The sequence below is a fragment of the Terrapene carolina genome, unplaced genomic scaffold (assembly GCF_002925995.2).
Source record: "Terrapene carolina triunguis isolate 2854851 unplaced genomic scaffold, T_m_triunguis-2.0 Scaffold84, whole genome shotgun sequence".
Classification (NCBI taxonomy): Eukaryota; Metazoa; Chordata; order Testudines; family Emydidae; genus Terrapene; species Terrapene triunguis.
The window spans coordinates 10,798,089-10,813,623 of NW_020664435.1; the positions used below are offsets into that span (position 1 = coordinate 10,798,089).

At 39.1% G+C, this 15,535-nt stretch overlaps 1 protein-coding gene across 9 annotated transcripts in view; it reads left to right on the forward strand.

The window, feature by feature from the left end:
• Nucleotides 1-15,535, forward strand: part of SATB1 (SATB homeobox 1) — an 88,716-nt gene that overhangs the window by 49,929 nt on the left and 23,252 nt on the right. For all 9 annotated transcript variants that reach the window (XM_029910965.1, XM_024197364.3, XM_024197365.3 and 6 more), the window contains one exon: nt 7,787-7,942. In XM_029910965.1, the coding sequence (XP_029766825.1) occupies nt 7,787-7,942 (156 nt within the window). The remainder of the gene's footprint in view (nt 1-7,786; nt 7,943-15,535) is intronic.

Sequence of the window (15,535 nt, forward strand, 5' to 3'; positions counted from 1 at the left end):
ATATCACTTATATTTTTATAAAACCATATAGACTGCACAACGTCACAGCACACTTTTTTTTTTCTTTTTTTTTTTTTTAAACTAAGTAAGGCTGCTCCCCTAGATGAATATTTGTGCCCTGTAAAACTGATCAGAAGACAGTTTCCTAAATGCAGTATTTTTCTTTGTTGTACTACAAAATATGCTAGGATTTTACCTGAGAGAGAGAGACGTGGTTTAGTGAACAAGACAGAAATGTCTGAGTTGTGATTCTGGGTGCTACTAACTCCCTCTTGGGTAACTTTCATTCTCTGCCTCAGTTTGCCATATGGGGTGTCCTGAATCCTAACTTCAAAAATGAAAAGTCCTAAATAATCAGTACGTATTTTTCCTGTTTGTTAGTTACACTGGAAAACAGTAAAAATCCTATACATTGTAGGGGAAATAATTCATAGTAGTATAAATGCCGGAATTATGATGCCTCTATTAGATGGATCATAGCAGTGATCTCAATATTTATCATAAGAATTTTTGTCCAGTTTTTGTCACTAAATAAAACCCAATGAAATTAATAATATCCTACCTATTACATATTTATAGGAAGTTATAGTCTAGCAAAATGAAGTTCACTATATAATGACAAAGTTAATATTTTGCTCATTCACCAATGTACATCTTGGATTATTGTTTAAAAACAAAATGGACCATTTAGCCTGACAAAATACTTGCACAACAGCAAACATATTTTGATACTAAATTTTAAGACCAGTAAGATTTGAAACAATTAAGATATGAAACCATGAAATGGGAAGCTAATATGCCACACAGGAAGGTTTATTTTGCAATTGAAAGTTTATCTGTTTGGGACGGATGTGAAAATAAACATCCTGAAAAGGATCTCCTGTGTTGCCAACTGGCAGCCAGACAGTAGAGCAGACTTAACCATTCGTGGCCAGGCTCATTGGGTGTGTGAGTTGTTCACAAAATTGCATGCAAAAATCCAGTCGGGACACTGGTGTTCTAATGGTAATGCAGCAGGTCACCAAGTGCAAACCCTGATCCCTGAGCTAGGAAGAGCTGTGCTGAGTTTCTCACTCATACAGCATGCTCACGAGTTACTACTGAGCTAATGTATCTGGATTGTTTCTACCTCTTCCTTGAAAACCTGTAAGGAGCTCTTCTGCCCCTTACCCCTGCTCTTCCTCCTCTAATAAATAACCTCCACCCTCCCCCAATACTCAACATCAGACTCTTGCAGATTACGTAGGGCTTAAGTTGGGTCAAAAGCTACAGATGCTATCTGCCATGTAGGCTGACTGAACCAAAAGAGGCAAAGCACGTGTAAGAGCTTGCAATGGAGTTGTTCAACTTGCCACATCCTGGGATGGAAGCTTATGCTCATGCAGGTGGTGATATTAATTAATTTTCTCCTACAACAGTGGGGCTTACTAGGGGCCACTGAGAGTGCGACCCCATTGGACAAAGTGCTGTACATACACATAAGAGGGTCTTTGTCCGAGGGAGATGACCTGCTCAAGTTCACAGAAGAGATCGCTGGCAGAGCAGGGAATAGAACCTAGGTCTCCTGAGTACCAGTCCAGTGGCCTGTCCACAGCACCATATTGATTCACAAAAAATAAAATGCTCCTCAAATGAGCTCCCTTGCTCTACTACTTATTTTCAGACCTGTCCATCACACATTCCCTGGTCCTAAGGGCATGTCTTCACTAGCAACATTAAAGTGCTACCGCGGCAGCTTTTTAACATGGCTGTGTAGGCGCAGCACAGCTCTGGGAGAGCGCTCTCCCAGTGCTATTAAAAAAAACAAAACACCACCTCCATGAGGGGAGTAGCTACCAGCGCTGTAGCACTGTCTATACTGACACGTTACAGCGCTGAAACTTGCAGCGCTCAGGGGAGTGTTTTTTCACACCCCTGAGTGAGAAAGTTGCAGCGCTGTAAAGTGGCAGTGGGAGAAACAACCATGCACCATCTCAGATGTGGGGGATGGGCAATTCTAACCCAAGCCTAAGGGATAAGCATCTAATAAGAAATAAGTTGCCTGGAAATGGGGGCATGGAGGGGTGGCAACAAACACACCCATTATTAATTATTTTCAGTGGATATACTTCATTCACTGCTGATCAGCTAGGGAGGAAATCCCCATCCTGATCAGTGTCATGGTGTGTAGGGGCATGCTCCTTCCTTGGACTGGAGCTTCTTGAGTGGCTACCTCATTCCTGTTCCCTAGTGCCCCTAAAAGAATGATCTCTAGGATTCAGGACCTTTTTGCTACCTCTTACAGGCTGTTTTCCAAACCAGAGCTGAGAAAGTGGGAGCATGATAATTTCAGGCCAGAGTCCCTATACGTTTCTACCCCAGCTGACTGTCATGTGTCTATATGCCGGGCTGTTCTGAGCTGCAGGTTTTCCTTTGCAGAATGTTTGTTTGAGCCACCCTGCAGTCATTAGGCAGTGAGTACTTCTCTCTCAAAACAGAATAATCTCTGTTGCTGCAGGGAGCCCAGAAAGCCTGAAAAACCTCCAGTCAATCAGGTGGGATCCTTTTTGGCCAGACACTGCCCTCCCATCAGCATATGTGAAACTGAGCATGTGCAGATGAAGTGCAAAGTATAATCTACAAGGCCAGCATTTTCAAAAGTGACCAGAGATGTTATGTGACTCAATGTTTTGGGTGCTTAGCTTGAGAAATCTTTTGTATTTAATTTTTTTTCCCCAAACGTGATGAGTACTCCCAGTTCCTATGGATTTCAGCTGAAGTTATGATTCTTTCATACTTGTGAAAATCAGGCCAAAAGCTCTCAACTTGAGCACCAAAAATCTAAGGCCACTCTTGTTTGTAGTATTGGTGTAGCTGTTTTGGTCTCAGGAAAAGAGAGACTCACAGGTGGGGAGGTAATTTTTTTTTGTTTTATTGGAACAACTTCTTTTGTTGAAAGAGACAAGCTTTCCAGATTCACAGAGCTCTTCATGTCTGGAGAAGGAAAACTGTGTTCAAGCTAAATACAAGGTGGGATAGATTAAGCATAAGGGGTTCACATGTTGTAGGAGACAATTTAAAAAAGTGGGCAGTTAACACCTCTGCAGTGGTAAGACAATGAAGAGTTAGTAGGCAGCAGGGTGTGTTACAAGTTGTTGCAATGGGCCATAAAACCAGTGTCTCTGTTAAATCCATGGTGTTTAGTGTCAACAGAGTTGTGAATTTAATTTCCCAGGCTTGCATCATATGCCCCAATAACAACTATGGGGTGAAACCAGACAATCACTATGATCTTTAATGAACTCACCAAAAAAAAAAAAAAAGACTAAGACACTCTGTGACCGGTTAAGGAACGCTTTTCACAAAGTGATCACTCAATATCTGACCTCTCCCAGTCCTTGTCCTCAAAGAAAACCTGCAGGACACCTTCAAAAGACCAGCCTAAGAACTTAAATTCACAACTCTACTGCACATTATAAACCATGGACTTAACAGGGACACTGGGTTTATAGCCCGCTACAGTGACTTGTGACACACTCTGCTGCCTACTAGCCATCTATTGTTTTACACTTAACCATCTGTCCCGCCTCGTATTTACCTTGAACACTCTGGTTTCCTTCTCCAGACTGAAGGAGATCTCTGTGAGGCGCGAAAGCTTGTCCCTTCCACCAGCAGAAGTTGGTCCAATAAAAGATATTCTCTTACCCACTTTGTCTGTCTGAGCCCAACTCTTTAAACTTGAAAGGCTGAACAGGACACCGTTTTTCTGGTTGTAAGAGAAAGGTGGACCTGAATTTCAGATCCACTTCCATTAACTTCAGTGCATCCTGTGGGCGCTAAGCATGCCAGAAAAAATCAGGCCACATTTAACGATCGGTGAAACTTACACTTTTTGGCCCGTCTTTAAATAAAAAACGATCGATCTGATTTATATTGATAATCTTTGTGCCAAGTTTCATTTTTATTAAAATCAAAATGGACAAAATATTAAATGAAACCCTCTACCCCTACGAAAACTACTGTGGAGGAGAATTAATGGAAACACTGACACTTAACTATAACTCTGCTTCCAGGCGCCACTATAATAATGATGTAGTAAACCTTGTCCTGATAAAAGCAGTTCTGAAAGCAACTGCATTTATTATACCTCCTGTGCTATTTCCAGAGCAGATCTGAAAAGTAGTTTGTTTTGCCTGGAATGAACTACTTCATGAATTTTAATGTACGATGTAATATTAAAAGCTAAACCAGGATTAAAGAAGTTCCCCCCCCCCCCCCAAGCTAAAACAGTACTTATGAGAATGTGTTATAAAAGATTTTTGTTTTGATTTTTTCCGGGGGGGGAGAGAGGAGATTCCATATTTGTGAAAACCTGTTCAGATTGGTTACTCCATCACCACCTTGTGCCTTGTTTAGGAAAAGTGAATGATTCCAGAACTTCTCATGACTGTAATCAATCTCATGTGATGAGATATGTATCTGGGCAGACTAGCTGGGAAGGATGACGTTTTTTCCAAATATTTTTGAAATGACTAATGTGGGGGGGAGAAGGAGGCTAGTCTTATGATATTAAACATTGTGGTAAAATATTTTTCACCCTCATCAAGTATAAGCATAATTTGGTTACCATTTAAAAACGATTAGCTGATATTTAGTGACATTAAATTGATCTTGTTTTTTTTTTTTTTTAAGTGGAAGTTGTGGATAGTTTATAAAGGCTTATTCCAAACTCTTCCCTTTCCCCAACATATCACATTTTCCTCCCAAAATGAAAATGGTTGTGCCTTTTGTTCAGGTCCAACTCCAGCACAAAAGCTTATCTCAAAAAAGAGCTGAATCTAATGAAACCTTTCTCTTCTGAATAGATTTATAGAATGTCACACTTTAAGATTAGACTAGAAGGTTGCTATATACATTATGAAATAATTTTTCTATATGAATATCCTCCAAAAGGTTAATTGACAGTGTTACTTAGTATTCATCAGACTAGAGCAGACCAATGGTCCATCTAATCCAGTCATAGTCTGCACCTGATGTTTCAAGAGAAGTTGTTAGGGAGGCGGGGGAACATTTGCACTTGACCAATTATGCAAGTTTGGAGGGGTGAGGGTTGTTGGGGGGATAAAATTTCTCTCCAGCCCCAAAGATCGATCATTTTATACCCAGAAGTGTCAGGTTTGCTTTTTCCTGACATTAATTTGGGCTAATATAATATTTTAGTTGTCTGTCAATGGATCAAGTGCTGAATAATAGAGAATAAAGTCCACTGAAGTCAATGGAAGTCTTTCCATTGACTTCAGTGGGCTTTGGAGCAGGCCCATAGTCAGTATTGTACTGCACCAACATAAAGATAGGCACCGTCTATCTGTTAGCATTAGGGTTTTCAATAGCTCCTATCACTGTAGTATTAAGCATTAATTCATGTATCCATCTACATGCTATATTTCCCTCAGGTTTTGCTGGGGGTTCTTTTGTGGCAGTACACTCCACTGATTGAGCAGTGTCTGCGGTAGTATCCTAAAGCACCAATGCACTATGTAGCCACCTTTAGAGGTGGGGGTGGCAGCCAGCGAGCACACTGCAGAACAGCAGAAATTGTGACCAAGGCCACAGGGACAAACTGGTCCTCATACAAAACATGCCATGGAAGCTTTAATGTCCATGCAGAGTAGGCAGGACATCTTTATTTTATCCCACTACCACTCCCATGAATTTTTGCATGCCTCAGAAGTATGAAGACAACCCTGACAAGATTTGAACTGACGGTGCCAGGAAATCCCAGTATTTCAGTGTAGATGCTTAGACTACAAAGCCATCCACTTTTAGCTTTCTGGTCTCAAAGTTCAATCTGATTTTTGCATGACTTGTGAGAGCTGCTTACAATAATGCATTTAACATGATCACAGTTGTAGACAGCCTTTCAGTACATTTCAAAATTATAAAGGTTAGAGAGTCCATAGTGTGCACATAACTTTACTGCATGCTACTCAGAACATACCTGTGCTCTTTCCGCCCAGTCCAAGTTCAGTGGGAATGTCTTCCAGGGAGAACAAGGCATGAGTTTTCTCATGATGCAGTGTGAGGCATAAACGTTCACGCTATTGCTTACGCTGCTCTTTGCCAGGCATCTCAGATGTTTCTTAGCAGTTATTAGCACAGCCTGATCAGCAGTTGCTTTAAAGTCAATAGGTGAAAATCATCACTGTATGCGAGGTCAACACAAGCTTGGTGTCCCACTTAACATCTCAGTCTGTCACCCTTTAGGTGCAAGTTAAATTCTAATTATAAAAATGTGCACAATATACTGTAAAGGGGTGGCTGGGATCGGGGGGTTGTTGCATTTTTAGCATATTTTCTTTTTTTCAGGTGTGCATCCATATTAATATCAGACATTGTTCATACTGGGAGGCACTCATGCCTCACACTAGAAGGCAAATACAACCACATGCCTGCTTTTCTGTTGTGGAGACTCATGATGTTTAGCAATGGCATCTCTAGTTGCAGATAATGTGCACATATTGCACTGCTGCTGAGAAGCCTCGTAGGCACATCCGCAGTGGAGCTGATATGCACTCTTAATTTATGGACCATATTTGAACATTCTCAGACTATTCTGGAGGGTGTATAGTATGGATTACCCATAAAATTGGTCCTTTTTTTGTTCAGAGGGCAAGGGGGCTACCTAAATTGCATTCCCCCTTTTATCCCAACCCTTTGATTCATCCTTTTGGGGCTCTGCAGTTGTTAAGAGCTCATGCAAAGTGGGGTTAGAGGTATAGTTATTCATCATGCCATCATCATCTCCCTTCACATCCTTGGGGAATTTAAAGCCCAAGATGTTGACTCTGGTCTTGACCCTGCAAGTTGATTCATCTGAGCAGACCCCTTGTTGCTACGTGGACCCTCGATGGGATTTTGTGGGGTCTAAAGGTCCGCTTTGCCTGCAGTTGGACGCTCCTGACCCCATAACACTATGGCCACCAGCTGGGAGAAAAGCATTACTATCATAGCTCCTAAAGGAACTATGCTGTCCTGAGGTAGCGAGGCCAGATTTTCCCCACATTTCTCCGAACATCTGCAGGTTAGAAGTGTCATCCCCCCATCGCCTGTTCTGCAGAGGGATGGTGCACACTGTGCTGTATCCTTGATGGGGTATGGCGTGGTGTGAAAAACAGCTTAGGTATACACAAGTAAAGTACAACTAATTAGCCATTATGGTAGTTGGAGAAGGCCCTCCCTATCCCCATTTCATAGATGAGTAGAGAATTTCAGTGTGCAGTGTTGTAAACTGATTTTTCATAGAAGATACAAAAATAAACAGATAAGAAAAAAACATAAGATTAAATCTAAAGTGACAACTGTATTACACTTGTATGATGCAACTGACTGTACTGGTCACCAATCAAGATAAATCTGTCTGCAGTTTGATTTCATTGGTGATCCTTTTACACTGCAGTTACAATTTTTACTTTAATTGTTGGGGGAGGGGAGACTCATTTCAGGATTTGAAAATCTCTGTGAGGCTGTTTCCAACTAACTTGTTTGATGACATTGTAATTTGTAGTGGTCAGCTGACAGACCATTTTATTTCAGGTACATTCACCTGTGATAGTATGCAGGATTTTCTTAACATCCATTTTCCTGAACTGTGGATAATGCATAATACTGAAAGGTTGAAAAGAAAGAGAATCATGAAAAGAAATATGAGTAGGACTGAGTAAAAGCATCCAAGGGAGAGAGACTCTACTTGAGGAAAAAAGTCACTCATTCATAATGAAAAATGACAATCTCATAAAATATTTTCTAGGTAAAAACAGCTACTGTTGCAACGGAGAGGAATGGAAAACCAGAAAATAATACCATGAACATTAATGCTTCCATATACGATGAGATTCAGCAGGAAATGAAGAGAGCTAAAGTGTCTCAAGCACTATTTGCAAAGGTTGCTGCAACCAAAAGCCAGGTAGGGACTCACCAGTTATCAACAACTTACATTTTATATATGATTTTTGCGGTCTTTGTGATTGATTTTCTATATGAATTCAATTATTTGTTGGGTTAGCAACATGTAGTATTACAGCTACTTAAATTTATTGCTGAGTCCTAAGGTAACTAAAAGATACCTTTTGTGTGCCAGAATTGGAAAAAAGCAGCTACCAAAGACGTTGCCCCCAACAGCAAGATAGGTTTGTTGTCTGCCCAAAGGTTAGATCCTGGAGGGCCAACACTGTCAACTTCTTAAATTCATAGTGGCTGTGAATGAGTAAATGCTCTATACTGTTGCAGTGTTGATCAGGTGACTGTAGTTTTGGCAATAACAGGTGTTATAACTAGAGAGTTCAAGGTTTTGATTTTGTGGGTGTGGCTAGTGCAGCTATTGGATCAGCTAGAGAAGTGTCAGAAGTGAGCTTTGAGGAAATAGGGACACAATGGAGCTGTATGGGCGTAGATACATTTTGTTTTGTTTGTTAAGCAAAAATAGCAAAACAATAGGGTGACCATATTTCCCAAAGAGAAAATGGGGCACCGAATGTGGCTGGCCCTAGCTGCTTGCCTGAGCCCCTCTCTCTGTGCAGGGCTGACCCGCACCACTGACCTGAGCGTTGCCTCCCTTCCCCATGCGGGGCTGGCGTCGCTGCTCCCCTGAGCCCTGCCTGCCCCCTGCACGGGGTTGGCATCTCCACTCACCCCCCACATGTTCTTCCACACCCCACTTTTTTTGACAAAAGTGGGCATTTGTCCCATTTGCTCTTGCCAACTGATCAAAAAAGAGAATGTCCCGACCAAAATGGGACATATGGCCACCCTAGAGTTTCAGAAGTCCACAATTCCAAACCAAAAGGCAAATTATTTTCTGAAATGTTATGTACAAATTTTAAAGAAATAAGGGTAACATATCTAGCCTTCATGAAACACAGTACTTACACACAAAAAGATGTGTATTCAATTTTAACCCTCTGCTATTATGTATTTTTATAAAAAGTTCTTAAAAATTAAACAAAACATCAAGTTTAGTGCAGGGAACTATGTTAATTTTATGCAAGGGAAGGAAGACCAGTGAACAAGATACTCTTGTCAGTATGAATGTCACAGATAATTGCTGCATGATGATCCTAAGTAACATGTTTTAAGGAAGCTCATCAGTGTGCTCAAAAGTGAGAATGTGCCCAAGTCTCAAGTAGAGTGCAGGGCAGTCAAATGTAAAATGGGAAAGAAGACCACATTAACACCAACACTGGAAAAACCATTGACAGAAGAAATAGAGGCACCACTAGTTACCAATTTATTTAAGTCTGCTAAATCATTAATTATTCTCTTAACTCCCCAAAACCGCTTCTGAGAGAAAGTTTCTGTCTTTCAGTGCCCATTAAGCTGGTGATAAAATGTGATCAGGTTTATGAATGTTTATGTGGACCTTCAGTGTTGTAGTGTGCATTTTTTTTTTCCTTTTAGAATTTTTAAACTTTGACTTTGGAAATATTTGCCTTTTGGACTTGTTCCATTTCATTGTAGAGAATGGATGTTCTTTTTTAAGTTATATGCTGTAAAGAATTACTTCAAGGATATCAGAATGATTAAACTCAAGCTGTGGACTGTAAATAAAAAAAAAATAGCTTTATAGGCCACATGTCTGCCTACCCTTCAAATCACTGTCAAAGTGATAATTTCTACAATAATATGTTTCTTTTATTGTGGGATTCTAAACACCAAGTGCTGTTTAAACATTAAATTGAATTGTTTATGTTAGCACTGTACTCAGTATGTCATACATCAGGCCACTATAATCTCCCATGGAATGTAAAATTCTGTCATGAATCATGGCTGGTATATCGGAAATAACTGTAATTTTGATTGGAAATTACAGGGCTCTTGAAATGTTTCTAATTATGATAGAATGTTACAGCAGCTTCAAACATTTGTGTTTCTTCAGATGTCTTTATTTACATGTCAAAACTATGTGTTAAAGAGAAATGTCCATTTTGTTCACCTCTCTACCTTCTTTGGCATTATGAGCAGAATTATGGTGCAATTCTCGTATACAGGCTCATGTGATTTTTTTTTTTATTTTATTTTATTTTATTTTTGTTACCTTTTCACATTTACATGTATTTTTGCTTAAATCTATATATTCCAAACTATTCAGGAAGGATAGCCCTTCCAATGTTTGCTTTAAAAAAATGCACATATGGCAAGAGGAAATAACAGTAGATACAAAAAAAAGTCAGCATTATTTTTATTAGCATTAGTGTAAAATAGAGATTTGTACAAAATATACCAGAGATGATAGCCCTGAACTTCTTCCCACTGTGGAGGTTGCATCTTTTTCTCAGGGGTTACTTCCCACCTGTTTCAGACTGCATAAGGGTAATTTAGATATAAAACAATCTCTCAAGACGATTCCCTTCCAGTGACAGAGTCGCAGGCTCTATCTAGCTGGACTGCCACATATGGCAAAATACTGGGTCATGGCAATAATATCCGGAGATGCACTGAGCATGCTTTGAAAGGTGGGTCTTCCCTAGTTGGTTGACTGTTAGTCATCCTGTTACACATAGCTCCATTAAAATGTGTTATCAAGCCATACCGCTTCTAGGCTTATAGCTGTATTCTGAAGCTTGCCTGACCACTATGCAAAGCAGAAAGATTTATTGAGACCGAAATCCTCCCTCATTTCTAAACAAAAAGTGATTGGTGGTGTTGGTGTGGAGCTCCATTGCTCAAGTATCACCAAGGATATTGGGTTCCATTCTTCTCTTTAGAGCTAGGACAGGATACCACTTAAAGTCCAGTGGACTGGACTGGGCAGGAACACTCTTCCCTTCTCCCATTCTACTTGCAAGTTACATATTTATTTAGTTGGGGGAGGGGGGTGTTAAATGGCCAAAGGTCAGAACTTGTTCTCTTCTCTCACCTCTTGACGCTGTACATAAGCTGGAGTAACTTCATTGTGTGAGATAGGGACTCTCAGTACAGGTGGTGAGGATCTCCTTTACATGACCTCTCCTTCTCCAAGCAGTTCCACAAAAAGGCAAGGACAATTCTTTAGTGGAGGGCCCTTTGCAACAAGCTAATTTTTCTCCTCATGAGGTTAGGTTGTTGAGTAGCAGGTATCCACAAGGCTGTGGGGCTTGTATGGCCTAGAAGACCGCAGATCTATTTCTGCTGAATAGAGCACTTGAGAACAAAGTGCCTATTAAAGGAGAAACTAAGGAAGTCTATATTTAGGCAGGGTTAAAGTAAAAACTAAATATCTATTGTACTGTATTAGGGACTCTGGAAATATAGGACCATACATGGGCCTGCCAGTTTACAAAACAGATGAAGATTGAATCCCAGTTCAGCAGAATTTATAATATAAACTAAGGCAAGAAAGTAAGGGAGCAGGGGAGAGATTAGGGTGGTAATAGTAATATCATTGCTGTTGCTTAGAGGAGTGATCTTCATTTCTTAACAGTGATTTTTGTTGATGATTTTTTTTTTTTGACTGTCCATAAGCCTCCTGAAAGAAATGGGTCTATCTGGCTTGTAAGACTAAATGATCATAGAAATTTGGGAGGGAGGTAGAGAGGGATGTATTTTTTTTCTTGTTTTTGAGGTTTTACTTCAATATCTTCTATTTATTTTAGAATTTTTTCTAGCACCCATCAATGCATTATCTAAACAGTGAATATTATATTCAGAATGTACCTTATTATTTTTTTAAAATATTCAGTGCATTTATACTGAGGGTCTAAATAGTTTAGAATTGTGGAACTCTGTCATAGCAACTTTCCTGTATTTCTTTGAATTGTAACCAACTGAAAAAAGCATATCATTTCAAAGTCAAAAACTGTTACCTTTTTATATTGTTTGGACTGGCTAATAAACTTTAAGTAGACTACCCAATAATAAAATCTGATCTAAAAGCAGAGCTTTAGAAAACACCATGCAAATATAAGAAACATTTTGAACACGCAATATATGCCTATTTGTGTTCTTTTTGTGAGGTTAACCACGTTGTTTGCTAAAATTTAAACAAAACAGCCCCAAAATAGGTCAGAACAAAACACAAAAGAAACCCCTGAATATATTTGCACTCTACATAGTACTTTTCCGATTTAATCATCTTGAGATTTTTATTAAACTTGTAATACGATAATCTGATTCAAATAATTATGAAAGCACAATTTTCAATTTCATTGTTTCAAAAAAATGTTGATTTGGGTAATAATCATTAAGGTAACATGGTTCAGTAACTGTTCATTGGTTACAATGTTTTCATGTGGGAGCCAGAGATGAAATCTTTTCTTATGGTGGCAGATGTTGAAATCTAATTTTATTCCACACAAAACCCCTTGAGAGCTCTGAGACTTAAGGTGTATGTCCAGCAAAGAGACATTAGTAGCCCTCCATGATGTTTGTTGTATTTTGAGGTGTTACATGGGCTTGCCTGAAAAGGTGTAGCCTGCACATGTTGAAGTGAAATGGGGAAGAAAACAGTCTGGTGAAAGTCAGCTCATGTTCAGAGGGGGTTTTTCGCATTCAGGAAACACACTATGAAAAACCTGAGTAACATGAGTACTGTATTTTGAGTATTGCTTTCAGTTACTGTAAATGCCTAATATATCACAATTCAATGCTGTTAGTCTGTCTAGTTCTTCCTAAATATGATGCCTTACTACTGGAAGAATAAATATAAATGGGGAGATAATGTTCTGTGGGCATTCCTTTTGAGGAACTCCCACTGAATAATAATACCTTGCTCTTGAAATTGGTGGGAGTTGAGCACTGATTTCAGTGATTTAATTTTGGAATGCAAGTAAGAGTACTGTGTGTACTTCTAAAAATCAGATATAGTCAGAGATCATTTTGACCCATTTCTTTTGCAGTATGTTATACTATGTTGCCTAATTTCCTGTCCGTCTACGTTTGTCATTCCAGTTGGTTAGGCAGTTAGCCCCTTTGAAATTGATAGGTTTGCATGCATAAGCGTTGAGGTGAATCTGTGGTTAAGGACATACTATAAATTCTATTCTTGCCTGCTAACATGATTATTTTGTGCTGTGGCATTTCATCAGAAGTGTCCAACTTCTTCCCTTTGACAACTCAGAGCTCCCTCCGTTTTTAACCTATGCATATAAAAGAACATGGCATAGGGTAAAAAGAGAAATAGACATAGAAATTTAGGTTTTGACACATGGACTTGGAAAGAGTTAATTTGGGAAGGGAATGCTAAACAATGGCACTAAAATTGCTTTTGGCATGCAAATGCCATGCTTTTCCTGACATAAATATTTTCAGAATAGGCCAGGTATATATAAAACCTTGCTTTTACTGGAAATTTTAATGTTGTTGTAAACTTAGTGATTTATAGTGAAACATTGATGTTTGTTATCTCACTTTTATCTTTTTAACCAGCAGTTTTATAAATGCTATATCTTTGATCTGTTTTTCCCCCACACAAAATATAAGCTATATTCTCTAATAAGAAAGTCCTTTTTAAACAGTTTCCCTCACTGAACAAGTATTATATATTGTAGATCTGGCAAGAGAATGCCATTACCACATATGTAATGATCTATTTGAATACTTTCTAATAGGAAGATAACCTTTTATCATCAGGAGACATCCCTGTTACGATATGGGAGTAAGGGGAGGAGGGGGCTCTGAGCATATATTAAGAGACACCACCCCTTCACCATTCACATTCTGCCTAGCTAAACCGTGGTCTCTGATTTGGGCAGACAATGAGTCTCCAGAGTGGGATTTGATCTTTTAATTATCATATCCCATCTATCTGGAATTTATTCTCTTCTTTGTCTCCTTTAGAGTGACTGTCATTTCCTGTTTTTAAATCTTGTCTTAAGAACTTTTTTTCTTCTTAAGCTTACAGTGGATTTTCTATGATGTGTGTAGGGATACTGAATATAAAAGACACTAGATAAAAATAAAATGTACTGTTACATCTTTCTTCATTTCGAGGTTCCATTCAAATCTTTGCTCCTATAGGTAGAAAATGTTAGCGGTATAAACAGCTCATATAATGTGTCTCCTTTTTTTGGACTGCCCTACTGTGGTTTCTCTGACAGTTGTAGTCTTGCCATGAGCAGCAGGAGTCAGGACAGGATCAGGTGTCAACAGGAATGGAGGGGGGAAAGAGTGATTGGCTTCTGTCTGGGATCAAGAATTGCTCCAAAAAAACGTGTGTCGTTCAGTGAAACTGTGAAACTTGACAGATAATGCCAATTTGTTTTTCACAAAATATCACATTGCAAGTCATAGGGTTCTTTCTAAAAGAGGTCATGGAGAGTGAAATTTCCATGTTTGACAGCAGAAGCAAAAGATAGTACTAAAAGTCCTCAAGACTTTTCCTCTGCCCATATTCTCTAACTTTCACTATCTTTCCTCTCGGAAGTAAGAGTAAAGCACTTCATGAAATGACTGGTCTTTTAAAAAAACATTTCTGGAGAGACTGCAGGCAATAGCAAAATGGGGCAATAACTTGACTGTCTTTTAAACTGGGTTTTTGGTTCTGTTCCTGGCTGTAGCACAGGGTGTTTCTGTGACCTTGGGCAAGTCATTTGATGTAACAGTTCTTCAATTCCCATCTGTAAAATGGGGATAATAATATTCCTCACATCACAGAGATATTGTGAGGATAAACTCCTTAATGTTTGAGGTGCTCTGATACTGTGGTGCTGATTGCCCTAGAAAAGCTTTATAAATAAAATGAACCAAACAACACTGGACATTTTTTATGTCAAAGAAAATGTATAAAGTGAGAATGGAAAGCATTTCAGTATGATATACAAGGACTAGATTAACCACTCCACAGATCTTTATGGATCACTCAATACCTCCAACAAATAAAGAAGATGAAAAGACTCTGCCCTTATCTATGCACAGGCTAAAACTGTTTTCTGAACTTGTACACGTGGCTTACAGCTGATTCAGGTTAACAACACAAACCTGTCCAGTGTGGATGAGGCAATAAGCATTTTAAATAGTGTTATAAAATAGCTATCCCACTGTATATCCGAATACATTAGCCTGAACCAATTTAAAGTATCTGCACCAGTTTAAAAAAAAACATTGTGTACAAGATCTAAGGAGAGCTTCTCTAGAGGAATGGGTTGCACACCTGTCATACATTATTCCTAAGTTAATCTTTAACTCCTTCATAGCCAGGTCCTGCAAGAGATCCATAGAGATCCGTGGGAGTTGAGGGCACTCAGTACCTGACTGGAGGTGCTCTCCAGTGGAGGTGCACCCAGCAGGATAAAGCTCTCCATTAGCCTTTTGCAGACTGGCATGAAAATAACAAAAGCAAAGCACAATGGCTAGTTGAATGACTCTGTCCTGGGCAGGGGAAATCCTTGTCTGAAAATTAGAATTTAGGTCTGTGAATATATACAGATAAATTGTCATGTGTGAACATTTTGCAAAATCTAAAGTCATATCCAAAAATTGAGCAGTGTTGCCTGACACTGAAATGTTCATCATATTTATTGCAATTGAAGAAACCAAAGTATCAGATGAAATATAGCTTAGCATAGTCCATAATTTTACAGTTCTC